This window comes from Ursus maritimus, unplaced genomic scaffold, assembly GCF_017311325.1.
Source record: "Ursus maritimus isolate PB19 unplaced genomic scaffold, ASM1731132v1 scaffold_2, whole genome shotgun sequence".
NCBI lineage: Eukaryota > Metazoa > Chordata > Mammalia > Carnivora > Ursidae > Ursus > Ursus maritimus.
The window spans coordinates 38069586-38096729 of record NW_024424452.1 but is presented as its reverse complement, the minus strand read 5'-3'; the positions used below and the strand labels follow the sequence as shown (position 1 = coordinate 38096729).

The window sequence follows — 27144 nt, the reverse complement described above, 5'->3', positions numbered from 1 at the left end:
CCCCCCCCACACCGCCTACCTCGGCCGTGCTGGTGTCACCGCTCACCGCAGCGGTCCGTGGTCCCAAGACCCGCCGGCTGGGGTCCCATGTGACAGGGAGGCCACAGCAGCGTTCAGCTACTCCCTGGGGACCAGGTGTGTGAGCAGGTGCGTACACACCTGTGCCAGACGCCCGTCCCACCTCCCCCAGGCCCCTGGTCTGTAGGCGAACACGTCAGTACAGAAACAGCCTTAATCCGTCAGCTGTATCACTCATTACGTAAGCAGGAGTGTTGTGTTCCTAGTAACAAGGGAAGGTCCATCTGTCCTGAGGGGCTGTGCCCAACCCCCAGGCTGGGGCAGAAATGTGTCACATTTCCCCCCTCGGGGGAGCCACGGACAGCGAGGTGGAGGCTGGCGGCCGGGTCATGGGCGGGATCCACAGAGGTCTCCGCTCCACACCTTCTGCCTAAGGGGCCTCCGTGCTCTGGGGATGGAGTCAGCGCCAGGAGGCCAGGCTGCCACGAGAGCGGGGTCCCCACCGGGGCCCCGACCCGGGGAGCGGACCCCTGCCTGAGGCTCCAGCCGGGGCCTGGGTGCCTTTAGGCTTGGGGCATCATTGGCAAACGCACAGGTGTGGACCTCCTGAGGCCCTGCTGTGTGGGCCAGAGCCCTGGACCCTGCCAGGACCGGGGTGCCCTGTGGGGCCAGGCCCGGTTTGTGGGTCACGGGTGTTACTGGGCCCAGGGTGGATGGCAAGTGGCAGTGCCTTAGCACCCGGCCTGCAGCTGCTGCTCTGCCTTCGAAGGCTCTGCCGTGGCTGCCTGGTGGGTGTCTGCTGCCACCCCGGCCCCAGCCGCCCCTTACGCCCCGATCCCGTCACCCCGGCCACTGGGGAGCTCTGGGAGGCGTCCTCGGATGCCCTCCCCGTGGGCAGTTGGACTTACGGTGGGGGGCCACCAGGAAGATGAGGAGTGCTGGGGAGCACGTCTGCCCCGAGTCGGGGGGTGGCTGTGCCCTGCAGGGGGCCTGCGAGGCAGGGGAGCCGGGAGGAGGTCTGGTGCTGGGTCTGAGTTTCCACCCTGTGAGTTAGTGACAGCAGTGATGGGTTTGGGACTCCAGCAAGATGGGGTCGTTGAAAAGAAAAACCCCAAATACACAGATTGTTACGGTTACACGTACCGTAAAATTCACCGTCTTGAAGTGTGGCAGTCTTGGGGAGTTTAGTGCATTCACAGTGTGGTGCCAGCTCCAGCCCTCCCTTATTCCAGAACATTCCATCACCCCAAAGGGAGCCTGTCCCCATTAGCTCTCACTCCCCAGCCCCTGGCAGGCACCGGTCCCCAGTCTGTCCACGTTTGTTGTGCGTCGTCGACAGAGTCCGACAGTCCCTGTCCGTGCGTCGGGCTTCTCACTGAGTGTCCCGTTTTCAAGGTTCAGCCGGGCTGTAGCAGGTGTCGGTGTGGGCTGGGCGGGATCACTCGCATAGATGGGCCATGTGCTTTTGTGCGTTAGTGGACATTGGGGTGGTTTCCACCTTTTGGTTATCTCATGCCCTGCTGCTGGGAACACGTGTGTGCATGCGTGCGTGTGTGTCCGAGGATCCGTTTTCACTTCTGGGTGTGCTCAGGGCGGCGCTGCCGAGCCGTGTGCGAACGTCAGGGTGGACAGTTGGAGGAGTTTGCAGAGTGGGCTGGAACCTGCCCCTGGGTGGGAGCTGCCAGGAGCCATCGGAGTTGCATGCAGACCCCGCTGTCCAGAGAGGGCCCCACTGCCCAGCTCAGCCGTGGTCCATCTTGCATGCCCCCCTTGAGGGCCCCTGGAGGTGCTCACTGAGGCCCGGTCGGGTCCACGGTGGTGCAGAGGAGTAGGTCCTGTGCCGAGGCTGGTCTGGGAGAAGCCATGCCATTAATGGTGTGCGTCTCTGATAGAAACACGCAGCTTTCTGTTTGGATGCCGGGCCGGGAAGGAGGCTGTGGCGAGTCTGTTGCTCTGGTAACCTCGGGAGGTGGGCTCGCCAGCTGGGCGCGGAGCAGAAGGCCCGTGGACTCTTGCCACTGTGAGCAAGGGGCTGAGTGTCTGTCCTGGCGGGCAGGGGCCCTTCCCCAGGCCTCCCCTGTGCTGACAGCCCATGCGGACGGGCCTGGGCTTCCAGACGCTTCACTGTTGCCGTCACACGCGCCCTGCGGAGGCCCAGGGGGGCAGAGGCGGGGGACAGCCCGGGCCCCATCTCGCCCGCTCCCCACACCAAGCCTTGGCTCCCCGCACGACGGCTTCTCCCAGCACTTCCTTGTGCCTCCTCATGCGCGTACGTCCACCTGTGTTCTGGGGTAGGGGGCCTCTGCACGGTGGCTGTCTTCATGAACGGTCTCCCGCTGCTGCTGTGTTCTGCTCCGTCCACCTAGGATGGGTTTCTGTGCTAATCTCAGGGCCTTCCCTGCGGCCTCACACCCTGTCCGTAGAGACGTTATGGTGTTCAGTCTTCCGCAGTCACCAGCACTGTTTCCTGGCTCACCAGCCTGGCCGCACGCACCCCCTGGGCGGCCTCCCTGGCTCCCTGGAGCTGCCCTGGTCTCAGCGGTCGTGCAGAGGCTGGGGAAGGGAGGGGCTGGGGAAGGCCGCGCTGTGCTCTGAGAGGTGGGCTGGGTCTGGGGGTCTCCCATGCTGCCCAGTGGGCCCTGGGATCTGGTCTGCGGCTGGCTGGGTCCCATGTGGGGCATCTCTTCCCGCCCCAGAGCAGTTCTGTCTCCAGCCGCCCACTCAGCTGTGTGGGGTACTGCAGACGTCTTCTCGTTAGTGGCCCGGGATTGAATTCTCCTGCAGGGTGGGCTTTCTCCCCCATGAATAAACATAGGCTTTTCTCCTTGAACAAATTGCAGAAGCAAGGTTGAATGCTCAAGAGAATTAAGGCTGGGGGGCCCGAGGAGGGCGCAGCAGGCCGTGTGCACAGCGGCAGGGAAGGGCTCGTCCCGCCTCCCCCAGGGCAAGGAAGGGTTTGCCCACCAGCGTCCGCTGGGGGGGGGGGGCACTTGGCACAGAGTACTGGGCGTCGGTCGGCCACTGTGTGTATGGGGGCAGGGGCGCGTGCATGTGGAGCCCCTGGACTAGCTGAGCTCATCCCTACACCTCCCCTGCCTGTCGGCACACAGGAAGACTGTAGGCCCCACCAAGGTCAGAGGCTGGTCCCTGAGGGCCTGGACTGGGGGTCTGGGCTCAGTATTCCTGATCGGCAGTGCATCAGGATGGCCCAGGGCTGCCTCTCGTCCATGTCCCGAATCAGGAGATCCTGGCGGGGGGCAGGGGATGGTGGCTGCCATGGGCATAGGACGGACGGCGGAGAGGTGCGGGAGGCTGCTGGCCTGACCCAGACCAAGGCCGTGAGGAAGAGGAGACAGATGCCAGCCTGAGAGTTTGGAGGCTCTGGGCCATCCCACCCTGTGCCGCCTCCTTCCCGCCGCCTTCCCGGGCACGGGGACAGTCAGGCCAAGCAGTTGTGGATTTGGTCTAATGGAGTTTCGCTGGCGGAGTACATTGCTCTGGGGGGTGGCAGGCGGGGCTGGCCTGCTCGGGCTTTCGCATCTTCCAGAGTCAGAGCTTTGCAGCTCTGTCCACGTGATCTCACTACAGCCCCTCAGGGAGCCCACGTGGGGGGTCAGAGCCTGGTCCCCACGAAGCCTGCATCGTGGCCACTCCCCGCAGCCTTCCAGTCTCCATGTCCCCCATCAGTCTGCATCTCTCAGCAAGGGGTGTCGGGCTCTCCCGTCTGTGCCCTCCTAGCAAAAACACAGTGTCCTCTCCCTCCGTGTCCGCGGCCAGCCAGAGGAGCTGAAGTGGCATCGTCAGGATGAGGGAGGGGACAGGGGACGCAGAGCTTGCTGGGCGCGTCTCTCAGCACCTGAAAGATGACCGCCATCACGCCCATTGTATGGCTGGGGAAACAGGCTCAGCGTGAGCGGTTGATAGTGCTGTTGTCCAGGATCAGGCTCACGTCCTCTGGCTCCGAGCTGGGCAAGGGGAGAAATGTCCCACTCCATGGTTTGGGGGGCCCTGAGCCAGCAGGATTGGGTGGCCGTGGGGACCTGCCTGTAACAAAGAGGATTTGGTTCGGAGGTCCAGGACTACCCTTCGGGTCACACAGTCTGTGAGGACCCCCACCACTGTGGGGACCCCCACCGCGTTCCAGGACTCTGGAAGCCACTGTCACTGGTGAGAGGCAGGGTCACAGAGTGTCAGGGTCCCCTGTTGGCACAGCTGCCGGTGAGGGGCCGACAGCCCCCGAAATGTGGGCTGAGTGGCCATGAGCCCCTTTGGGCTTCCAGGCCCAGTCCCAGCAGCCTCTGTTGTTCCCAGCAGATGGTGTCTTTGTGCAGAGATGACCGTGCCTGCCCTGGTCACCCCCACTTGCAGGCCGTCCCCACCCAGTGCCCAGAGTCAGGGACAGCGCGAGATGGCGCTCTCAGGCCAGCATCGTCTTCGAAGCCTCCGTCAGTGTGCTTGGCTTAACCAGCTGGGAGTCTGAGAATGAGAGGGTGGTTTCCAGTAAAGCCAGGTCAGGGTGACCAGCACCCCAGGGATGCTCAGCGAGTGTCCTGTCCAGAGCCTCCTTCCCAGCCCTGAGCGTGCCCCGGGGCAGGGCGTCTTCAGCACCATGGACAGCGGTCACCTGGCGCTGCCCCTGACTCCACCTCCTCACCCGCTGGCCTGGCATTGAGGTGTCTGTGTGGGGTGCACTGGAGCCCTGGTCTGAGAGGCCATGAATCTGGCCCCGAGAGCGTCAAGACAGGACTGGGCCGCTCCTCCAGCCCGGCCTGGGAGGCCTGGCCGTCGCTGCAGTAGTGGGAAGGTGGTGCGCCGTTGGCTCGGCACTTGCTAGCCCCACCAGGCCTGGAAAGACCTGAAGGGGAGGGGGGCGTTGGGAGGGGCTGGCATCGGGCCAGGCTGGGGGGAATATGCTGGAAGGGTGGGCTCGCAGGGTGGGCATGGCGCCAGAGAGGTCCCCCAACAGACGCCTTTGCTCCCAGTGCTGAGGGAGACTCTGGGACCTGTCCTCAAGCCTCTGTGGGGCTGTCATTTATGAGGCCCCCCCCCACCAGCCTGGGTGGTGGGGCAGGCCCACCCATGGCCCCGGGAGGTTCCAGGAGCTTGATCATCTGGGGTCAGGGTAGTCAAAGATGTGGGTCAGGGGGCTCGCGGCCAGACAGCCTCCCGGGGCTCTGGGGTCCTGTGGCAGAGGCCACGTCACTCAGCGTTGGACTCGGGCCCTGCATGGCACCATGGCTCCTCCCCGTGCCAGCATGGCTGCTGCGTCCTGGCTGCATGAGACCTCGGGTTCCTTGGACCCACCGTGGAAATCGACTCTCATTTGTAGAAGTCAGTTCAAAACCTAAAGGATTTTTAATTAAAACCCAAAAATCCATGTGTGTAATTAAGTCTCCGGAAGTCACTGAGCTCTGGGTGAGGAGCTGGTTGGCCCGGCCTGTCCTCAGGTGCCCGCTAAGGTGGGATGGGAGGGGCCTGCTCCAGCCCTGTGACCCCGGGCCGGCCGGCCCTGTCTCTGGAGAGCCCCCTGGTCATCTGCAGGGCCGCTGGAGCCCCGTGGTTCCGCAGCTCCTGGCCAGGACAGGAGGTGCGGGGCGGCTCCGGGGGTGTCCGTGCGTACTCGTGAGCACCTTTACACAGACTAAGGCAGGGTCTTGGGGCCCGGGTGCAGGACCCCAGGATCTTTTCCTCCCAGGTGTGTGTCTGGGGTGGGGGGGGGGGAGAGACAGAGGCTGTATCATTAGGATAGTAACTCCAGTGGGCGAGGGCTCTTGGGGATGGATGGAGAACTTCCTAGGTGCTGGGGTCATGCTGACCAGCTTGGTTATCCCAGCCACCCCAGTAGTGTCCCCACTTCTTGGATGAACCTGTGTTCATGCCCTCCCGGCTGGGCTTCTGCCCCATGGGGGGTCTGAGTCTGCCGGGCGTGTCTCAGGGGTGGGGCAGGCAGGCCATGGCCCATAGGACCAGCACAGTCAGGAGGAAGCCAAGGTTGGTGGGTGGGCGCTGCTTGTCAGCAGTGTGGGAAGATGTAGAGATAGGACCCCAGCTCAGGGACCCCGAGCAGGGCTGTCTTTCCAGTTGCTGGGGGCCTGGTTTATGGCTTGTCCTGGGGAGTGAGGGTCCCCTGCCAGCCCCTGACCTGAATAGTGTCGTGGATCCTGGCCTGGGGGAGCCCAGGGCTTAGACAGGTCTGCTGCACTGTTGAGGGTGGAGGTCCTCAGCTTTGTCTGATGCCAGCTCTGAGGTCTGGGGCAGGTGCCCTGCAAGAATCCCCCAGACCAGGAGATACCTGTACCTGCCCCTTTCATCCCCCCAGCTCTGCCCAGAACGGGCCACACCACGGCGTGGCTCAGTGTCTTGAAGTAGTGGGGGGGGGGTAGCAGTGATGGTTGGGGCTCAAGGGCAGCTGGTGGGCTTCTTTCCAGGCCACTCTCCCTGGTCTGGGCGATCTGAGTGAGCATGGGCACAGGCTGGGGAGAAATCGGGCGGCCGGCTGGAGAGACAAGAGTCCCAGGTGGGTGTGAATGATACCGGTGGACAGGAGGGGCTGGGGGCCAGGGCTCGACTGGGCTGGAGAACTCCTGCAGGGGCAGGACGTCTGCAGGAGTGGAAGAGGGGAGCACTCAGAGTCCAGGGAGACCTCGGTGTGCTGGGACAGAGAGGGGCAGACAGCCCCCACACCCCCACTGGCTGGGTGCACACACTGGGGGCCCCAGGCGGGTGTGCGCTGCCTCCCTGCGGGGCATGGGGGAGCATGCACCTGCGTCCGTCTGGGTCAGGGGTGGGATGCCCCCCCTCATACTGTCTGACCATCACCTGCCCTCCGACTGTCACCCATCTGGAACTTCCTGCTCCCCTGCTGTGCCTCGTAGGGATGTGGGGGGTTCGTCTCCTGCAGGGGGGTCTGCTGAGCCATTCTGTTTAACTGGGAACACCCCACCCGCGGTGACACGCACGGACCTCTCTCCTTAGAGGTATCACTGCAGGACTTAAGGGACACACAGGTCAGGAGGCTTCCCATGACACAGCCTGGGACCGGGTCTGTGCAGGGTCCCCCAAGATGCCCCGATAGAGCCATGCTAGGACAAGTGGGTGCAGCCGTCAGCCACAGCTCTCTGGCCCCCCACCGCCCACCCCACAGGGGTGCCCCGGTCCCAGCCAGCCCCTGAGCAGGCGCGTGTGCCAGGCCGCTGCGGGTGGGGCCTGGGGTCCGGGTGCTGCTGTAGCTGGAAGCTGGTGTCTGTTTCCCCGCCACCAGACCACGGCACAGGCACTTGTTACGGCCAACCCCATTCACCATGATTACGGCTCTCTGGGCGGGAACGTAATGGTGGTGGCGGCCTGGCACCGGGCTGTACTGTGTGCCGCTGGCCCTGCCCCCACCCCTGCGAAGGACGAAGGATGAAGGACAGGGCCCAACCTTCCTCCTGCCCCTTGTCTCTGAGCCTGTTCGCCTTCCAGGCCTCACCCGCACCCTGACCACAGCCCCAGATTCTGGGGCTCCTGCCTGTTCTGCAGCCCAGNCAGCCCCACAGAAAGCCCACCTCACAGGTGGGCACGGGTCCAGGGATCCTGACGTGGGGATGGCGTGTGGGGTGCACAGAATGCCCCCAAGCCTTCCAGGCTGTGAGGGGTACCTATCGGCATCCACAGGGTCTGCATGGAGCCCCAGCTGCCCCACGCAGCCTGGCCCTTCTTCATGCCTGACCCAGCCGGCCCAGCACAGAGCTCCCCGAGTCCCTAGTGAACCAAGCAGGGTGTGGACATGAGGTGCACCCCTTTGCAGAGACCGCCACCCTGGGCCGGGCCGCCATGTACCCTGCATGGAGCCCCGGCGCCACCTGGTGGCTGCTCCCGGGAGGTCCGAGGTGGGCTCTGGTCCCCATACCAGGGACCCTGAGGCACAGTGTGTGGGACTGCAGCGCTCCCTGCCGAGCCGGCTCCCGGGGCTCCCACCCCCCCAGACACCCTCTCGCCAGCCGGAGATGCCTGGACGGGGCCGTTACCATGGACAGCTTCCGCTCTGGCACTGGGAGGCTGGGGAGGGGCGAGGATGGGTCCTCCTGGGTCCCTACTGGTATGGGTGCTCAGGAGGGCTGCGGGTCCCCACGCCCAGCTGCTGAGCCGATCGGAAGTTCTCGTCCCTCATCCCGGTAGCTGTGGTCGGGGCACCCTCGTTCTGCTGGAGTCACGTGGGGGTTAGCGCGGGGCCATCCTCACAGTCCCTCACACTGCGTGCGCGTCTGTGGCACATGCTGGAGCCCAGCTGGATGGAGCCCGTGAGATGGCTCCTTGGGTGTCCGACCTCAGCTTGGGGCACCAGTGTTGGGGGGAGCCTGGCAGAGGGGCATGGGCTGTCCTCCAGCCCCTGTCTGGGGGCCCGCGCGGGGGCACGCGGACGCTGCACACAGCGGCCAGGGTCGCAGCTCTGCCTCTTCAGGCCCAGCTGACCGGGTGCTGGGGGTGGGTCCCGGGCTGCCGCTCCCCCGCACCCGCGTCTCAGCCTCCAGTGTTGACCCTTAACTCGGCGCCCGCCGCACGTGGTTCGAGCACATCAGCATGCTGGTCATCATGCTCAACTGTGTGACCCTGGGCATGTTCCGGCCCTGCGAGGACGTCGGGTGTCAGTCGGAGCGCTGCAGCATCCTGGAGGTGGGCCCGGGCGCGGCCGGGGCAGCGGATGGCCTGCTGGCCGTGGCCAGCCCCTGGGGGACCGGCCGGCAGGACTGGCTCTCAGGCCCTGTCTCCTGCCAGGCCTTCGACGACTTCATCTTCGCCTTCTTCGCGGTGGAGATGATTGTCAAGATGATTGCCCTGGGGCTCTTTGGGCAGAGGTGCTACCTGGGTGACACGTGGAACAGGCTGGATTTCTTTATCGTCATGGCGGGGTATGAACCCCTGGCCCCCAGCGCCGGGGCTGGCCCGGGAGACCCTCGTACCCGCAGTGGCAGCTATCTGACCAAGCCTGGCCGGGAGCCCTGCCCCCCTCAGGGAGAGGAACGGGGGTGCACTCGGCAGGGGTCCGCTGGAACCAACGTTGGGAAGCGGCTGGGGTGGGGGGCCGGTGCCGCCTCTGCGGGGGAACGGGACACCGCCCCGCAGTGGTGGGGGTGGCGGGACAGACACAGATGGCCCGTGAGCGGGGAGGGGCCCCAGGGGTTCCCCAGGGAGGCCCGCAGACCTGGCCTCCCGGCCTTGGCTGGCAAAGTGCCCTGGAGAAGGCCGGTGCCCGGCCCCTGAGCTTCTCCACGCCTCCGCCCCTCCCCCAGCATGATGGAGTACTCGCTGGACGGACACAGCGTGAGCCTCTCGGCCATCCGGACGGTGCGTGTGCTGCGGCCCCTCCGCGCCATCAACCGTGTGCCCAGTGAGTGACCTCTGCCCCAGGATGTGTCCTGCCGGCCCTACGGAGAGCTCTCCGGACTCCCCAGCCCAGACCCCAGCCCTGGGGGAGGGGGGCAGGCCTGCTGCCACTCACCACGGGCCCCTGCAGATTGGCCACTTCTTTTCCGGAGAGCACACAGCAAAGCCAGACCACGTTGGGGTGTGACAGGCAGGCTGTGCGGGGTCTGGGCTCCCCCCCGCCCCGTGCGCTGGGCTAACCTCAGACTCCCCATCTACACAGCATTTGGGGGGAACACGGGGGGCTGCACGGGCCCCGGGGCTTCATTGTCTGACAGATGCTGGGGAACCTCAGGCCCTAACTCTTCCAGAGGGATCTGATGCTTCCGGGAAGCCTAGAGAAGCTTCCGGAAAGTCCCGTGGCTGCGTGTTTGGAGAGCGGCCTGTCCTCACACGGGGGTTGGTTTAGGATTTTTCCATCGTCAGAGTATTCACTGCTGTTAGTTTTCCTGGGCAGGAGGGCAGTGCCCGTGGTACCTCCTAAGGGCCGCGTCCACGTGTGTGCACGGGTTTGCATGTACCGCGTGTCGATACCACGTACGTGTGCGCACAGCCTCCCCAGCCACTGGGCCCGAGTCCTGGTGTCCTCAGCACCAGGCCCGAGCAGTCAGCGCTCATCCCACGGCTCCCCCTAAGAAGTTGCACACCGTTAGGGACGGGTACTTCTTCCCTGGGCTTGTCAGCCCCACCAGAGGGCGGGTGTCATGGAGGTGTGCTGTGCTGTGGGACCCCTGGGCCTTTTTTCCATCTGCCCACCTGGCTCTGTGCTCAGGGGTCAGACGGGCCTCAGATGCTGTGTGAGCCTGGGGAAGTTACCGAGCCTCTCTGAGCCTCCATTTTCCCACCTGTCACAGCCGCTCATTAGTGGTACCTCAGAGAGGCCGCGTGAGGTGAGGTGGTGTGTGCGGCTCCCAGCGGTGCCCGGTCCCCACCGCACACACTGCCTGCCCACCTGGGCCCACCTGTGAGCGCAGTGTGGTGGCAACGCAGCCCATCTCCATAGATGTTCACTTTTCAGCCTAAATGTCTGCAGTGGCCCGCATTGCCGCCAGCAGCCTGGCCTCCTCTGGGGACACCCGCCATCCCAAACAGGGAGTCTGCCCTGGACAGGCCTGAATGTTCCTTGTAAGGAACCCCAAATGGTCACATTTAGGGTCGCATCTCCCTGGATGCCTGGGGCTCACTCTGACCCCTGGGTCGTGTCTGACCCTTTGAGCCAGCCGATATCTGTCCCGGGCAAGGGTTTCCTGATCCGTGCATTCCTCATGAATCTTCCTCTTGGCCATTTCTGACACTTCAGTGCCGCTCCTGGCTGTGGCTCGCCCCCTGTGACCCCAGGGGCCTGTTCTGCCATTTGCCCGGGGCACTGCTCCCAGAGGCCTCGGCACCTGCCCCCTACCCCCTGGCCCAGCGTGCAGTTTGCTGCCTTAGCCCTGCTCTTGCTTGTTTGGGGAAAGGAGGCATCCTTGCTGAGGTCTGGGAGGGGATAGGCCCAGGTCAGTGGGGGCCACATAGGGCTTGGCTGACCCACTCCCACATTAATTTGCGTTCATCCAGCCCCCAGGCACAGGGCTTCAAAAGTGTTTCTCAGAAAACCGCCCCCTTCCTGGGGGTCCCTCCCTCCAGTGCAGGGCTCTCCAGTGTGATTCATGCAGGGCATGGGGAGAAATGCTCCCTGAACCCCCACCCCAAAGCCTGAGCTCCTGGCGGGCCCTGAGGCTGGGGCTGTTGGACTCCACCAGCCCAGAGACCTTCTAGGCCCACAGTCTTGCTCTCCTTTATGTAGGTCTGGTCCACAGGCGTCACTGGCCCTCAGGGCCTGCCGAATGTGTGGGGACCCAATGCAGGTCCCCCCAGAGTTGCTGATAGCCAGAACACGGGAGGGCTCAGGGCCCACCAGTGGGGTGGGGGGCTAGAGGAGGCCCTGGGAGGGCTCCGCTGCGCTGACTTCTTCCCCGGCCCTGCAGGCATGCGGATCTTGGTCACGTTGCTGCTGGACACGTTGCCCATGCTGGGGAATGTTCTCCTGCTCTGCTTCTTCGTCTTCTTCATCTTCGGCATCGTGGGCGTACAGCTGTGGGCCGGCCTGCTTCGTAACCGCTGCTTCCTGGACAGCACCTTTGCCAGGTGCGGGGAGTGGGGCGGGGCGGGGGGGGGACACCTAAGGGGTCTTGCGGCCTGCGTGTCCTCACCAGGCTCCACCCCTCCAGCCCCGCCCCTAGGTGCTCCGCCCCCATCAGACTCCTCCCCTCCAACCCAGCCCCTAGCTGCTCTGCCCCCAGCTGGTCTGCCTCCAGGAGGCTCCTCCCCTCCGCCCCCACCCCCACCAGGCTCCACCCCTCCAGCCCAGCCCCTAGATGCTCCGCCCCCAGCTGGTTTCTCCCCTCCAGCACCCCCACCCCAGATGCTCTGTCCCCAGCCCGCTCTTCACTTCCAGCCCCACCCCCACCAGGCTTCTCCCCTCGCCCCCACCAGGCTCCACCCCTCTAGCCTAGCCCGTAGATGCTCCGCCCCCAGCTGGCTCTTCCCCTCCAGCACCCCCACCCCAGATGCTCCGCCCCCACCAGGCTCCTCTCCTCCGGCCCCACCCCCGCCGGCTTCTCTTCTTCCCGCCCTACTTCTGGGGACACACCCGTCTTAGAATATTCCTAGCTGGGGATCTGTCTTGGGTCTGTTCCGTTTCTCATCTTTGTTTTGATGTGTGCTTTTGTCTCTCTTTCTGTGAATGTCCACTTCACTGTCTCTGTCCACCCGTCTTTCTCCTTGTGTTCCTCTGTCCCAACCCTGTATCTCACACTTTCTTTGTTTCTCCGGTCTGCCGCCCGGCCGCCCACAGAAATAACAACCTCACCTTCCTGCGGCCGTACTACCAGACGGAGGAGGGCGAGGAGAACCCCTTCATCTGCTCCTCGCGCCGAGACAACGGCATGCAGAAGTGCTCGCACATCCCCAGCCGCCGGGAGCTGCGCGTGGAGTGCACGCTGGGCTGGGAGGCTTACGGGCAGCCGCAGGCTGACGGCGCAGTAGGCGCCGCCCGCAACGCCTGCATCAACTGGAACCAGTATTACAATGTGTGCCGCTCGGGCGGCTCCAACCCCCACAACGGCGCCATCAGCTTCGACAACATCGGCTACGCCTGGATCGCCATTTTCCAGGTGGGTCCCGGGCCTCCGGCTGAGGGCTCGGGGCACTGCGTGCGCAGGGGAGCGGGGGGCGCGGGCGAGGAGGCCCCTGTGCCCTCCCGGGGCCGTCGTGTGTGCAGCCGCCTGCCCCCCCAGGTGATCACGCTGGAGGGCTGGGTGGATATAATGTACTACGTCATGGATGCCCATTCTTTCTACAACTTCATCTACTTCATCCTGCTCATCATCGTGAGTGTGGGCGCCGGGCCAGTCCCGGGGGCTGGGTGGGGCGTTCACGGCCACCAGTGCTTGTGGGTGGAGGTGCGCTGACGGCGCAACAGCCCGCCACAGACCCCGAGAGTCCCTGTCGGTGGGCGTCGTCCTGCCCCCCCCCCCCCGACACCACATCGTCCCAGCCTCCGCTGCTGGCTGAGCTGCAGTGCTGAGCAGCAGAGAGCCAGGGCTGCCCGTGGGGGGCAGGGGGCGGAGCCAGGCCCCTAGCGGGAGGTAGGTGGGGGGAGCCCACCTCCAGGAGGCCTCGGGCAGCACCCCAGGCCCTCCGACGGCCCAGCCCCCCCCAGTGTTCCCGGGCCTGCGGACACAGCCGTCCTCGGAACAGGTTGCTCCAAAGGCACGGCTCTCTCTAGTGTAGGTGTCCCCACCAGGCACAGCCCTCCACAGTGCACGTAGGCCTCCAGACACGGGGGTGTCACGGGCAGGGTCTGCGTGGACCCTGCTGTGAACAGAGACAGGCGGGCGTCCTGCCTCCTCGTCTCTGACCACAGCACGGAGCAGAGCAGTGTGCTGTGTGGTGACCCCGCTTGGAGGAAATGAAGCTGAGGGGTTTGGGAAGGTCTGCCCTGCAAGGAGGGGGTGAGCCATACAGATGATGGAGGCGGGTCTTCCCGCAACCCCCGCCCCACGTGACCCCACCCGTCCCCACGTGGGCCGTCCAGATGGACAGGGAGCACTTGCTCCGAGCCGCCCGGGGCGGGTGCTGGGGCTCGGCGTCGCGGGGATCCCACCGTCATGGGGTGCCCACACCGGCTGCACTCCTGGCTGTGTCCGTGGCCCCGAGAGCAGGCAGCACGTAGGAGGGCTCAGTGCTCCCTCGGGGAGGTGGTCACTGACGTGTAGAAGCCGCCCCCCGCCCCGGCTGCCTGCCCTACCCAACCCTGACAGCCCGCGCCCCTCTTCCCTGCCTCCCCGGTCGCGGCCGGCCGCAGGAGGTCACCGCTGCCCGCCCGCCGCAGGTGGGCTCCTTCTTCATGATCAACCTGTGCCTGGTGGTGATCGCCACGCAGTTCTCGGAGACCAAGCAGCGCGAGAACCAGCTCATGCGGGAGCAGCGCGCGCGCTACCTGTCCAACGACAGCACGCTGGCCAGCTTCTCGGAGCCGGGCAGCTGCTACGAGGAGCTGCTCAAGTACATGGGCCACATCTGCCGCAAGGTCAAGAGGCGGAGCCTGCGCCTCTACGCGCGCTGGCAGAGCCGTTGGCGCAAGAAGGTGGACCCCAGCGGCGCCCTGCACGGCCAGGGCCCCGGGCGCCGGCCGAGGCGGGCGGGGAGGCACGCCGCCTCCGTCCACCACCTGGTCTACCACCACCACCACCACCACCACCACCACTACCATTTCAGCCATGGCAGCCCGCGCCGGCCCGGCCCCGAGCCCGGGCCTGGGGACACCAGGCTGGTGCGGGCCGGGACCTTGCCCTCGCCACCCTTGCCAGGCCGTGAGCCCCCTGATGCCGAGTCGGTGCACAGCGTGTACCACGCAGACTGCCACGTGGAGGGGCCGCAGGAGAGGGCCCGGGTGGCACACACCGCGGCCGCGGCTGCCGCCAGCCTCAAACTGGCCACGGGGCTGGGTGCCATGAACTACCCCACCATCCTGCCCTCGTCCGCAGGGGGCAGCAAAGGCGGCACCAGCCCCGGGCCCAAGGGGAAGCGGGCCAGCGGGCCTCCAGGCGCCGGAGAGCACAGCCCCCTGAGCCTGAGGGGCGCTGATCCCTACGAAAAGATCCAGCATTTGGTCGGGGAACACGGTAAGAACCCTGCCCCCACCCGTGGAGAGGAGGTGGGACCTGGGCTGGGTGAGCCATGAAGAAACAGGACTCTTGGGATGTCTTTGCCGCCTGTGTGTTCCCCAGGGAGGCCCTGGGTACTTTGATGAGCCCAGCTTTTTCCTGTCTCCTTTTGAGCCCCATAAGAAGGGAGTGGGAGGGGCCCGGGCATCTTGGGCTCTGGCGGTGCCAGCCCGGAGAGAGGGCTTTGGGGCTCCTTTCACCCTCTAGCAAGCCCCAAGCAGCCCCAGTGCAAGGGCAACCCACGCCTCTGCCAGCTAGGACACGAGAATTCCAAGACCAACGAGCCCCGTGATCTCTAGGCTTGTGTCCCGTTGCCCCACCTGGCCCTGAGAGAGACTACACGGCCACGTCTGTGACTGGCTACTTTGGTGGACTGGCTGGTCCCCTTTCTAGGTGGGGATGCTGGGGCAGGAGGTGGGGAGAGTAAAACTGAGGTCACAGAGCCCCTGAGGGTCTGGAAAGGGCCAGGGTGTTCCCCGATGTACTCATGGTCCCTCCCAGCTGGGACTCAGCTGCACCCCCTCAGACAGGCAGTCAGGGACGCCGGGTCCCACGCAGACCGTGAGGCCTTCCCAGCTGCTGTGTGCAGGGGCGCGGGCCACGGCGTGTCTGGGGTGTGTGTGAGCCGGCACACCATGAGTGTGCACGTCCAGCCCGGCCTGCTCCGTAGGGCCCTGGAGCTGTGGCGCGCTGAGGCCACGGCGTGCTGTTGGTGTGAGACACGCCTCTGGCTCCAGAGACTGCGCACGAGAGAACGGTGTATGGTGGTTCCTGGGTGATTTTTGTGTCTCTCTCGTGTCAGAGCGATGATGGTTCAAACACATGGGATCAGGTAGAACGTCGAAGTTAGTTCCACCTGTCGAACGTGGGTACGAGAAAGGGGCTCGCGTTCCATGTCCGGGGATGGCGCAGCTGCTGGCAGATGACGTGTGTCTGCCCCGCGTGTGCGGCGAGCACCGTTTACCCCACGGGAGCCTCCGCTGGGCTGTGGCCTGACCCCGCCTGTGCCCTTCTCCCTGCAGGACTGGGCCGGGCCCCCAGCCGCCTGTCGGGCCTGAGCGTGCCCTGCCCCCTTCCCAGCCCCCAGGCGGGCACGCTGACCTGCGAGCTGAAGAACTGTCCGTATTGCGCCAGCGCCCTGGACGACCCCGACTTCGAGCTCAGCGACTCCGAGAGCGGAGGCTCGGAAGGCAACGCGGTGTATGAGTTCACACAGGACGTGCGGCACGGGGACCGCCGCGACACCATGCGGTCCCCCCCGGCGGCAGACACGGCAGGCCAGGGCGGTGCACGGCCACGGGCGCAGCGGCGGGCGGCCCCGGGCGAGCAGGGTGGGCTCGGCCACGTCTGGGCCACCTTCAGTGGCAAGCTGTGCCGGATCGTGGACAGCAAGTACTTCAACCGCGGCATCATGGTGGCCATCCTCACCAACACGCTGAGCATGGGCGTCGAGTACCATGAGCAGGTGAGGGTGGGGGCGGGGCCAGCACGACCCTCGGGGAGCCCGTCCTCCCTCCCGTGGGGCCCCGCTGATGGGCTCCTGGGGGGTGGGGCCAGGGGCGGGGTCGGAGTGCATGCGGTCTGCCGCGGGAGGATTTTGTACGTCACTCAGCAGATGCTCGAGTCTCCTTCTTGGGCTGGTGTCTGTCAGGTAGTGAACACAGAGACACGCCGTGCTTCCCGTGGGAAGGCTCTTCCCCCATGTGGGGTCCGAGGCGGCCAGCAGGGATCTAGAGGCAGCAGGGGCCGAGGGCATCCACCAGGCCTCCCAGTGGCGCTTCTGAGGGTGGGATGCCCCTGGCTTAACTCTTACAGAGGAGGCTTCCTTTACAAGAGCCAGGACCACTGGTCGTGTCCACTGGATGCTCCTTGGTGGCCACAAAAGGCTGGAGTGGGGAGTGGCCTCCAGGAGGAGGCAGTGGTGTCGTGTCCGGTCCCCCAGCAGCCGTGGAAGCTGTCGACTGTGCACACGGGGCCTCCCCGGCCCCTGCCCTGGACTGGGACCACAGCAGGGAGGGCAGCAGCCAGATTTGGCAAGGAGAGGGGTCCTCTCCAGGGACCAGGCCAGCTCACTTTTGGTGACCAAATGGGAGTTTTTTGTGTCCCACTCTTGGTGCTTTTCTGGCCGATAAGCAATTTTTTTATTCTTAAAGAATCGGGGGAAAATCCGAGCAGTGGTAGCCTCAGCAGACCCTGTGTGGGGAGTCTTTTTCTCGGGGGGGAGCCCGGGCAGGGACATGGGGAGGCTTCAGGGGAGTCCCTGGTGAGGAAGAGCTGCCGCACACATACACACGTGTGCACGCACACACGTTCTCATGTACTGTCACGTACGTGTGCATACGTGAAAAGCTTGCCAACGCAGGTGCGCACGTGCTGGCATGCGTGCGCGTGGACAGGAACACATGTGTGCACACAGCAGGTCACATGTTGGCAAGCGCTCGGGTGTGCACACGCATGGGGAAATGTTACACTAGCATGGGTGTGCACACGTGCAGACACACACGGGTGAGTCAGCATGTCCCCAGTAAGAAATCCCCTGGAACCTCTGCCACCAGGAAGGGGCGGGTGAGGCCAGCAGGGATCAGAGGCGGCACCTGGGCCGTCTGCACCCCGGGCTCCCCCGTGCCCACCCTGGAATCCGGGAGCAAATGCTCCAGGCCCAGTTCCCGTGGCTTGCAGTGGCCGCGGTGCTCAGACGTGCTGCTGGGCGAGTCTGGCAGGGCCGGGGAGCCGGGGACAGCCAGGGCGGGAGCGCCGGGCGGGCTGTGGTCCGTCTCCTCCAGACGGCAGCCGGTTAGGTCGCTTCTGAATGGCTGCCTCCGTGTAGCCTTACCTGCTCTTGGATTCCCCGGGGCAGTGAGCCCGCGTCCCTGGCGGGGTGGAGCCGCAGGGGGCACTGACGGCCTCCCCGCCGCCCGCAGCCGGACGAGCTGACCAGCGCCCTGGAGATCAGCAACATCGTGTTCACCAGCATGTTTGCCCTGGAGATGCTGTTGAAGCTGCTGGCCTGTGGCCCGCTGGGCTACATCCGCAACCCCTACAACATCTTCGACGGCATCATCGTGGTCATCAGGTGGTCCACCGTCTCCCGCGGGGCCTGGGGGGCTCCAGGGTCAGGCCGACGCCCCCCAGAGAGCTGAGCCCCAGTCAGAGACAGGCTGTCACTGGGACCCGGTCCCTCCCCTCTCCCAGCTACTTGCAGTCCACTGCATCTCAGAAGTTTCTAGAACACAGGGGAGCTGTTCCCTGCAGGAACAGAGTAGGCACCCAGTCACTGGCTGGAGGTCGCTTAGGCCTCAGCCCCTGCGAGGAAGGCCAGCTCGCCTCTGGGGTGTCTGCTGTGGCCAAATCAACACAGGAAGGAATAGGAGAATCTGGGGTCACTGTCCCCGGGGAGGAAGCAGGGCCCTCGGAGTCCGCCCACCCCCCCAGGCAGGGAGGAGGGTAGGCACAGCCATCCCCAAAAGGCACAGGGAAGGCCAGAGCCCGCATTCCGGCAGCTTCTGGGGGACAGTGGTTAACTGGGAGGCTTTGGCGGTACCGCCTTGGTCCTCAGCCCCCTGGGTGCCTGGACATGGCCACGGGGTCGAGGCGGGCCGCGGTGGCTCCGGCCGCACCCCCGCTTTGGGAGGAGGACAGCCCCTGCTGACGCCCGGCCCGGCCTGCAGCGTCTGGGAGATCATCGGGCAGGCGGACGGCGGGCTGTCGGTGCTGCGGACCTTCCGGCTGCTGCGGGTGCTGAAGCTGGTGCGTTTCATGCCTGCGCTCCGCCGCCAGCTCGTGGTGCTCATGAAGACCATGGACAACGTGGCCACCTTCTGCATGCTGCTCATGCTCTTCATCTTCATCTTCAGGTGGGCGCAGCTGCTGCCTGCCCTCGGGCAGAGGAGGGCCCCTCCCGCTGCCCGCCCCGTCCTCCGGGGCTGGGGTCGTGGGCCCCCAGGCGTCTGCAGAGGCTGCAGCTCGGACGGCCCCGTGCTCGCGTCACTGGCTGGCACCGTCCGCACTCCGGGCCAGGTGCCAGGACTCCAGGCCGGTCTCCGCCCTGCAGGCTTACAGCTGAATGGGGAGATGGGACGGGCCCCCAGATGGATGGGTCAGGGACGGTGCCCCGAGGAGAACAGAGAAGGGGTGGGGGCAGCCAGGCCCGGGTCCACAGCTTCAGCTGGAATGTGCCGAGTGCCTGCTGGTAGCCAGCCTGGCCTGGGGTCAAGCCTCAAGGATGGGCTGGGGCAGAGGACGGCCCAGGGAAGCCGAGTGACACAGGCACCCCGGGTCCCTCCCACCCCAGCCTCAGTCTTGCCACCGACCGTTTGGAAAGCTGGGCCGTGGGCGGCAGGACCAGACCCCGTAAACCGGAAGGCTGCGGTCCGGGCCAGTGGGGAAGCCATGGTAGAGCTGTCTGTGGGAGGTGACCTGCTGCCCGCTTCCCCGCACCCCTCCCCGAATTCACGCACCCCTGACCTGTCCTCAGCATCCTGGGCATGCACCTGTTTGGCTGCAAGTTCAGCCTGACGACAGACACCGGAGACACGGTCCCCGACAGGAAGAATTTTGACTCCTTGCTGTGGGCCATCGTCACCGTGTTCCAGGTACAGCCTGGCAGGCATCCCCCGATGGGCATGGCGGTCCCTGGAGAACCACCGTCCTGCTCCAAGAAGCCCCAGAGTGTGTGCCTCGGCCTGTCTGAGGCCAATGCGGTGGAGAGGCCGTGAGGCAGAGCCCCTGCCCCGCCCCGGGCTGGCCGGCGCCCCCTCTCCCCCGGTCTGGGGCACACTCTGCCTCACGGCCCATCTCCCCAGATTCTCACCCAGGAGGACTGGAATGTCGTGCTCTACAACGGCATGGCCTCCACCTCATCCTGGGCCGCCCTCTACTTCGTGGCGCTGATGACCTTCGGCAACTACGTGCTCTTCAACCTGCTGGTGGCCATCCTGGTGGAGGGCTTCCAGGCAGAGGTGAGAGATGGGGTCCCGCCCAGACTGCCACACGGAGGGTGGGTTCCTCCATCCTGCAGCCACCGCCCCTGCCCCTGGCGGTAACTTCGAGGCCGAGCCTCCCTGGGGAGGCTGCCGGGGGCCTGGGTACAGATGGCTCCCGCCTGGGGGAGCCTCAAGCGTGTCTCCTGCCCTGCGGGGCACAGGGGGATGCCACCAGATCCGACACGGACGAAGACAAGGCATCCACGCGCTTGGAGGAGGATTTTGACAAGTTCCGAGATCTCCGGGCCACAGGTGAGCGAGGCCGTGGGGCTGGCGGTGGCACTGACCGCCCCGCCTTGGGACAGCTGGGACTCCCGTGGGGAGGTTCCGGGCCAGCGGATTCCCTTCCCCGAAGCCATGCAGGTGCAGCCTCCCCCTTCTGCCTCCAGAAATGAAGATGTACTCACTGGCGGTGACGCCCAACGGGCACCTGGAGGGCCGAGGCAGCCTGCCCCCTCCCCTCATCATGCGCACGGCGGCCACGCCCATGCCCACCCCCAAGAGCTCCCCACACCTGGACCCGGCCCCGGGCCTCCTGGACTCACGGCGTGGCAGCAGCAGCTCTGTGGACCCCCAGCTGGGCGACCAGAAGTCGCTGGTAAGAATCCTTCCCTGCACCGGCCTCAGGGCACCTCACTTTCCCGGGTACTTGTGGCCTCTCCAAGGACGAGTGTGGGTTCTGCACGCTCCCCAGTCACACCACACACATCCCCGTCCCCAAGTGCAGGAGACAGCGCTCTGGGTTTCCGTAAGCGGAGTTGGGAGCAGCTGCTCTTGCAGGAGAAGCTTAAGTAGAGCAGACGTGGGAGCGCGTGGCCCCTGCCTCTCCAGCGGAACGTCAGGCAGGGGGTCTGTCTTCCAAATGGAAATAAAAGGTAAAAGCTGGCAGAGCACAGAGCGTACATCAAAGGAGAAACAGAAGGGACGGCGGAAAGGTGACCCACGACAGAAGCCGGGCGGGCGTCCCACAAAGCGGGAGCCACGGGGCTTTCCGCGCGGACCCGGGAGATGCTGCTTGCAGGGCAGGGCAGCTCTGCACAAGGGGGGTTGGCTTGGGGAGGGGGGGTGTCCCCATGGCATGGCCCGCGGCCACTTCCGAAAGCGGGGACAGTGGGCCGAGTGGGAGAAGCTCACCGCTGAGGGGAAGCTGGGGTGGGCGGGGGGTGCAGACAGGGACGCGGGGCACCGTGTGTCTGTACCAGAGAAGCCACGGCCGAGCAGTGTGGCAACCAGATGCATCCAGGCCGGCTTCTGGGGACCGAGGGGGGACGGGCAGTGTAGCGGGGGGAAGCCCAGCCATGCTGGCCCCAAAAGGCCGAGTGAGTGACAGCCTAGAGAACGAGGCCACAGAGACAAATCGCTCTCCTGAGACAGCAGCTCGGTTTGTCTTTGCCAGTGCTAGACGCTGCCAGTTAGGACCTGAGCCGCTAGACTGGGGTCTGAGGACGCCTGGCCCGAGCCTGCCCCAGGCTTGTGGATAAGCACCCGTGTCTGCCCTCCAGCCCACAGTGGCCATGGGTGACCGGCCGCAGCCCAGCTCGGCCCTCGGACACTCGCTGCCTGCGTCTCTAACTTGCTGGGGACGGGCTTGGTGCCCCAGGCGCGCCGCAGAAGTGCCCTGTCGCTGGCCGCTCCCTAGTAGGCTTGTCTGCCCAGTGAAGGAGGTGTCCCATGCACATGCCGCCCACGGTGTCCACAGCCATGCCACTGGTCAGGAAGGGCACCTGGGGGCCCTTGGGGGCTGGCTCTGCTCACTCCTCACCCCCCACACAGTCCAGCCTCCGAAGCTCGCCGTGTGCCCACTGGGGCCCCAACAGTGCCTGGAGCAGCCGGCGCTCAAGCTGGAACAGCCTGGGCCGCGCACCCAGCCTCAAGCGGCGGAGCCAGTGCGGGGAGCGTGAGTCTCTGCTGTCCGGGGAGGGCAAGGGTAGCACGGACGAGGAGGCGGAGGACGGCAGGCCCGGGTCAGGGGCCTCGCCGGGGCCACGCCCGGTCCCACTGCGGCGTGCCGAGTCCCTGGACCACCGTGGCGCCCTGGACCTGCGTCCCCTGCGGCCGGCCAAGTTCCATGACTGCAACGGGCAGGTGCTGGCCCTGCCCCCCGAGTTCTTCTTGCGCATCGACAGCCACAAGGAGGACCTGGCCGAGTTTGACGACGACATGGAGGATGTGAGTGCAGGCCCATCCCTGGGCCTCCTTCCTGGCGTGGACTCGGCCCCCATAGCAGAACTGGAGGCAGGGACTGGGGCCATGTCATGTGTGGGGTCTCCTGCATCCCTTGCCGGGGGCAGGGGCAGCAGGACAGGCTGAGCCACAGGCCACGTGGCCCTAGCTCATCCACGGGGAGTGCCGAAGCCAGTTAGCCCCAGGGTGGACCCAGCCTCTGGCCGGGGGAGCTCCTCAGTGGAGAGGAGAGCAGGACAGGGCAGCTCTGCACAAGGGGGGTTGGCTTGGGGAGGGGGGGTGTCCCCATGGACTCCCAGGATGAGTCTTTGTCAGTGCCAGGGTGGGGAGGCTGAGGCTGGGACGGCTGGGAGTCCCAGGGCTGGGTGGCCCGGAGGGGCCCTGAGGACCTGCACCGACCCTCCCTCCTCAGAGTTGCTGTCTGCGGCTGCGCAAGGTGCTGGAACCCTACAAGCCCGCGTGGTGTCGCAGCCGCGAGCCCTGGGCCCTGTACCTCTTCTCTCCACAGAACAGGTGAGGGGCACCCGGGCAGGGAGCGGGCCTGCATGGGGCCGACTCCGCCCTCCGAGCCCCTGCGTTCAGCGCCGGTGGTCAGTGTCCCCGCGCCCCACCCCGCCGTCCAGGTTCCGGGTCTCCTGCCGGAAGGTCATTGCTCACAAGATGTTCGATCATGTGGTCCTGGTCTTCATCTTCCTCAACTGTATCACCATCGCACTGGAGAGGCCCGACATCGACCCGGGCAGCACCGTGAGGCGCCCTTTCGCCCCGGGGCGGGGGTCGGGGCGTGGGGGCGGGTCAAGGGGCGCGGCCGGCCCCTCCCACCGCCCTGTGCTTGCAGGAGCGCGTCTTCCTCAGCGTGTCCAACTACATCTTCACGGCGATCTTCGTGGTCGAGATGATGGTGAAGGTAACGGCAGGCCCGGGAGCAGCCCCGTCCCACCCGGCAGCCCCTACCTCCTGTGTCTGCCCCACCCCCACCCATCTGGGCTCCTCCCCTCTGCGCCTCCCAGGTGGTGGCTCTGGGCCTGGTCTCTGGCGATCACGCCTACCTGCAGAGCAGCTGGAATGTGCTGGACGGGCTGCTGGTCCTGGTGTCCCTGGTCGACATCGTCGTTGCCATGGCCTCAGCCGGGGGCGCCAAGATCCTGGGCATCCTGCGCGTGCTGCGGCTGCTGCGGACGCTGCGGCCCCTGCGGTGGGCGGGGCGGGGCGGGGTCGTGCAGGGGCGGGGCGGCGGAGGTGGGGCCTGGGCGGCCGGGCTGGGATCAGGGACGTGCCTGTGCTCCGCGTCCAGGGTCATCAGCCGCGCTCCGGGCCTCAAGTTGGTGGTGGAGACCCTGATCTCGTCGCTCAGGCCCATCGGGAACATCGTCCTCATTTGCTGCGCCTTCTTCATCATCTTCGGCATCCTGGGGGTGCAGGTGCGCGCCCCGCTTGCCCGCCGGTGTCCCGGCCGCCGCCCGGTGGTCTGCGGTCCGCAGCAGTCCGGCAGCCCGGAGAGGGTCGTGCGGGGACGGGTCTGGTGGGCCGGGGGCACAGCCCCGGGCCCGCGGGGTGACCTCCGCACCCTGGTCAGCTTTTCAAAGGGAAGTTTTATTACTGCGAAGGCGCCGACACCAGGAACATCTCCACCAAGGCCGAGTGCCGGGCGGCGCACTACCGCTGGGTGCGGCGCAAGTACAACTTCGACAACCTGGGCCAGGTGGGCGTGGCGGGGGAGGGGGCGGGCGGGCCAGCTGGCGCCCCTCCTCTGGGGAAACGGGAACCCGGTCTTCAGCGGGGGTCGTGCGGGCCCCCGGGTGCCTCTCGGTGGACGGAGCCGTTGGGTGACCGGCCGTGTTCTGACCCTGCAGGCGCTCATGTCCCTGTTCGTGCTGTCATCCAAGGACGGCTGGGTGAACATCATGTACGATGGGCTGGACGCCGTGGGTGTAGACCAGCAGGTACGGGGGTGGGGGCAGCCCCGGCCCCCCGCGGGGACCCACCGTGCCCTGCGCGCAGGACGTCTCAAGGGACCTCTGCCCAAGAGGCTGTTGCGGCCTCAGAATCTCCAGCCGGGCTCCGAGCCCGGAGCGCAGCGTTCTTGGAAGAGGCGGGGCGGGGACCCACGTGTCGCTTGTGTGCCGCAGCCCGTGCCCAACCACAACCCCTGGATGCTGCTGTACTTCATCTCCTTCCTGCTCATCGTCAGCTTCTTCGTGCTCAACATGTTTGTGGGCGTGGTGGTGGAGAATTTCCACAAGTGCCGGCAGCACCAGGAGGCCGAGGAGGCGCGGCGACGCGAGGAGAAGCGGCAGCGCAGGCTGGAGCGAAAACGCAGGAGTAAGGCGCTCCTGGTGGCGGCGGTGGCGGGCGGCCCCTTCCACCTGCGCGAGCCATGCCTGTGGGACCCGGGCGGCAGCCCAGAGGCATCTGGCCCGGGTCTCCCTCGCCCGCGGGTGTGGTGGGCGTCCAGGCAGCACCTCCGTGTGCGGCGGGGTGGAGTCCCCTGCCTCCAGCCCGTCCCAGGCGGCCTGCACAGGGGCCGGGCCTCCCGAGGAGGGGCCAGGACAGGGGAGGGCCGCGTGGCAGGAGGTGGGGGTCTCCTCCCAAGCAGCACAGGACGCGAACGAGATCCCCAGTTTTCACCGCCCACCGCTGTAGGGTCAGGTTCACCCCCGTGAGAGTTCTCAGGCCTCGGGAAGAGCAAGCAAAACCGTCAGAGTTAGACAGGGCTCCTTCCAGGAGGGGGCGTGCCAAGCGTCCCCACCCACCCTGCCCCGCGTGGGAGTGTTCTTGCCCCACCCCACCGAGGCCAGCTCAGATCATCTCCTTGTCTTTCCAGGCACTTTCCCCAGCCCAGGTATCTGCCCCACCCCCGCCCTGCATGTCTTAGCCCCCCGCTTCTGCCAGCCAGCGCATGGGGTTGTGGGCTGGCCAGGCCTCGGTTCCTCTGTGGCTGCCGTGGGGCGGGGTGGACGTTGCAGGCTGGTGCCAGGCCTGCTGGGGTCCCTTGCCAGGTGGGCACGGGTTGGCTGGGGGCGGGGGGCACCAGGCGTCTGTGGGAGGGGAGAGGATTTGCTGGCTCCCCTGCCAGGTGTCAGTGCTGCTGCCTCCAAGCTCGGGTGTGTCCCTCTGCCTGGCTGCGTGCATGGCGGCTGCGTGCATGGCTGCTGCGTTCTGGGACACCTCGTTTGTGGCTGCTCTGCGTCCTCAGCTCTGGCCTGACTGCCGCTTTGGCTTTACGAGCTGAGCCAAGCTCTCTAGTGACTGCACGCTAGCACAGGGGCATGAGGGTCCCAGGGAGGGGTTGGTTCCCATCAGCCCCTGCCCTCCCAGGCCCTGGGCCATCCATCCGGGGCAGCCATAGCTCTTGCCACCCTGGGCACTGCCTACGTGGGCTTCTGTGGCCCAGGCGTTTTCTGATTCCAGTGGTGGTAGCTGTGCCTTCACCCAGTGCTCAGTGGACTTTCACAAGCTCTAGAGGGGTTGCAGACAGAACGTTTAGTGCAGGAAAGAACTATGCGGGGCACAGAAGCTCTTGGGTCATGGCCATCAGTGTCAGTTGGATGGAGGCCGGCAGAGCCCCGACGATGGGCAGTGGCCACTGGCTCTTGGAGGACAAGGAGGGAGACACTGTGGGCTTGGTGACCGGGGCAGCTCATGTGCCAGACTGAGATGGCAGGCCTGCTCCGCTGGGGCTAGGGACAGGACTGGTCCTGCCCCCAGGAAGGCCCCCATCTGCTCCTTCATCATCAAGGTGTCTGCACCCTGACGTGAGCTCCGGGACAGTGGACCACAAGGGCCAGCTTGGGTGGGTCAGGATGGGGACCGGCAGAGCCCAGGTGGTTCTCAGCTGCCTGGCCTGACTGCTCCAGCCTGGGGTCAGGGCCCCAGGAGATCAGATGGCGATCTGCTCCCCTCGACCACCCCCCAGCCTGTGGTTCCAGCCAGCAGTAGGAGCTGGACTCAGGCGTGCCCTCCCCACTCGTGGGAGAAATTCTTCCTCCAGGCTCCGGCGAACCCCGTGTCAAGCCCAGGGCCCTCCCAGCAGTCCCCATGCTGCAGCTCTCCCGCAGAGGTCAGGGACATCCCAGTGCCCCCAGGGCACAGGCAGCCCGCCCCAGCTCACGGACTTCTCTCCCTGCAGAGGCCCAGCGCCGGCCCTACTACGCAGACTACTCGCCCACCCGCCGCTCCATCCACTCACTGTGCACCAGCCACTACCTGGACCTCTTCATCACCTTTATCATCGGCCTCAACGTCATCACCATGTCCATGGAGCACTATAACCAGCCCAAGGTGGGGCTCAGCGCCCAGGATGCCCGCCCAGCCTGCCTCCCAGGACGGGCTACGGGGACACAAGCTCCGGGGGCCCTAGGTGGGTCTGGCACTCGCGGTGGCCCGGATCAGAGCTGGGGATCCCGGTCTGCGGCCTGTCAAGCCTTCACTGGGGTTTACGGGTGCGTGGAGTGCGGTTTGAGCAAAGCACCTTTTTTTTTAAAACGGGTGGAACTCCCAGGGCTCCCTGGCCTGGAGACCCTCCCCACAGTGGTTCAGTCTGGAAACCCTGGCGGCGGGAACATCCTGCGTTCAGCTGCCCAGGAGCAAGCTGGGCTGGAGGCGGCAGGTGGAAGGTGGTTCGCGTTGTATCTTGCTCCCCTTGTATCTGCACACCCACCGTGTTTTGGAGAAGGGACGCCCTTGTCCCCCCGCAGAGGAAGGGAGTGGTTTCAGCCGGGTCTGGTGTGGCCCCCCCCCCGGGCTGTGGGTGGGGGTCAGGTGCCCCCCACTGAGGGCTCAGAGAACCACCAGGTACCCCCAGGCCGCTCCTTGCAGGCCTGGCACGGCGCCGCGTGCAGCAGGGAGGCGGGGCGGGCGCTGCGGGCGGCCCCCGCAGCTTGACGGTCTGCTCGCAGTCGCTGGACGAGGCGCTCAAGTACTGTAACTACGTGTTCACCGTCGTCTTCGTCTTCGAGGCTGCGCTGAAGCTGGTGGCTTTTGGGTTCCGGAGGTTCTTCAGGGACAGGTGCGCGGGGCGGACGCGGGGCGCGGAGGACCCTCGGGGTGGGGTGGGTGAGCGCCGCAGCTCTCCTCCCCCGGGGCGGGCCTGCGTGGGGCGTGCCCGGGGCGCTCAGCCCGCCTGCCACCCCCAGGTGGAACCAGCTGGACCTGGCCATCGTGCTGCTGTCCATCATGGGCATCACGCTGGAGGAGATCGAGATGAACGCGGCCTTGCCCATCAACCCCACCATCATCCGCATCATGCGTGTGCTCCGCATCGCCCGCGGTAGGCGCCCGCCCGTCTTTCCCCGCTGCCGCCGGGCTCCAGGGCCCAGGCCCAGTACCCTGCCTCCGTGCACCCT

At 66.1% G+C, this 27144-nt stretch overlaps 1 protein-coding gene across 2 annotated transcripts in view; it reads left to right on the top strand.

Annotated features, from left to right (window-relative positions):
• Positions 1–27144, top strand: part of CACNA1H (calcium voltage-gated channel subunit alpha1 H) — a 92678-nt gene that overhangs the window by 53168 nt on the left and 12366 nt on the right. Inside the window, exons 2-28 of one of the 2 annotated variants that reach the window (XM_040635586.1) lie at positions 8562–8673; positions 8776–8909; positions 9291–9388; positions 11391–11550; positions 12260–12578; positions 12702–12794; positions 13799–14591; positions 15656–16098; positions 17555–17706; positions 18302–18487; positions 19108–19225; positions 19436–19591; positions 19777–19867; positions 20005–20213; positions 21389–21784; positions 22212–22312; positions 22423–22546; positions 22638–22706; positions 22810–22994; positions 23094–23220; positions 23376–23501; positions 23653–23742; positions 23929–24121; positions 24624–24641; positions 25929–26080; positions 26698–26807; positions 26935–27068. In XM_040635586.1, coding sequence (XP_040491520.1) covers positions 8562–8673; positions 8776–8909; positions 9291–9388; positions 11391–11550; positions 12260–12578; positions 12702–12794; positions 13799–14591; positions 15656–16098; positions 17555–17706; positions 18302–18487; positions 19108–19225; positions 19436–19591; positions 19777–19867; positions 20005–20213; positions 21389–21784; positions 22212–22312; positions 22423–22546; positions 22638–22706; positions 22810–22994; positions 23094–23220; positions 23376–23501; positions 23653–23742; positions 23929–24121; positions 24624–24641; positions 25929–26080; positions 26698–26807; positions 26935–27068 — 4889 coding nt within the window. The remainder of the gene's footprint in view (positions 1–8561; positions 8674–8775; positions 8910–9290; positions 9389–11390; positions 11551–12259; positions 12579–12701; positions 12795–13798; positions 14592–15655; positions 16099–17554; positions 17707–18301; positions 18488–19107; positions 19226–19435; positions 19592–19776; positions 19868–20004; positions 20214–21388; positions 21785–22211; positions 22313–22422; positions 22547–22637; positions 22707–22809; positions 22995–23093; positions 23221–23375; positions 23502–23652; positions 23743–23928; positions 24122–24623; positions 24642–25928; positions 26081–26697; positions 26808–26934; positions 27069–27144) is intronic. The other variant, XM_040635585.1, reaches the window with a different exon arrangement.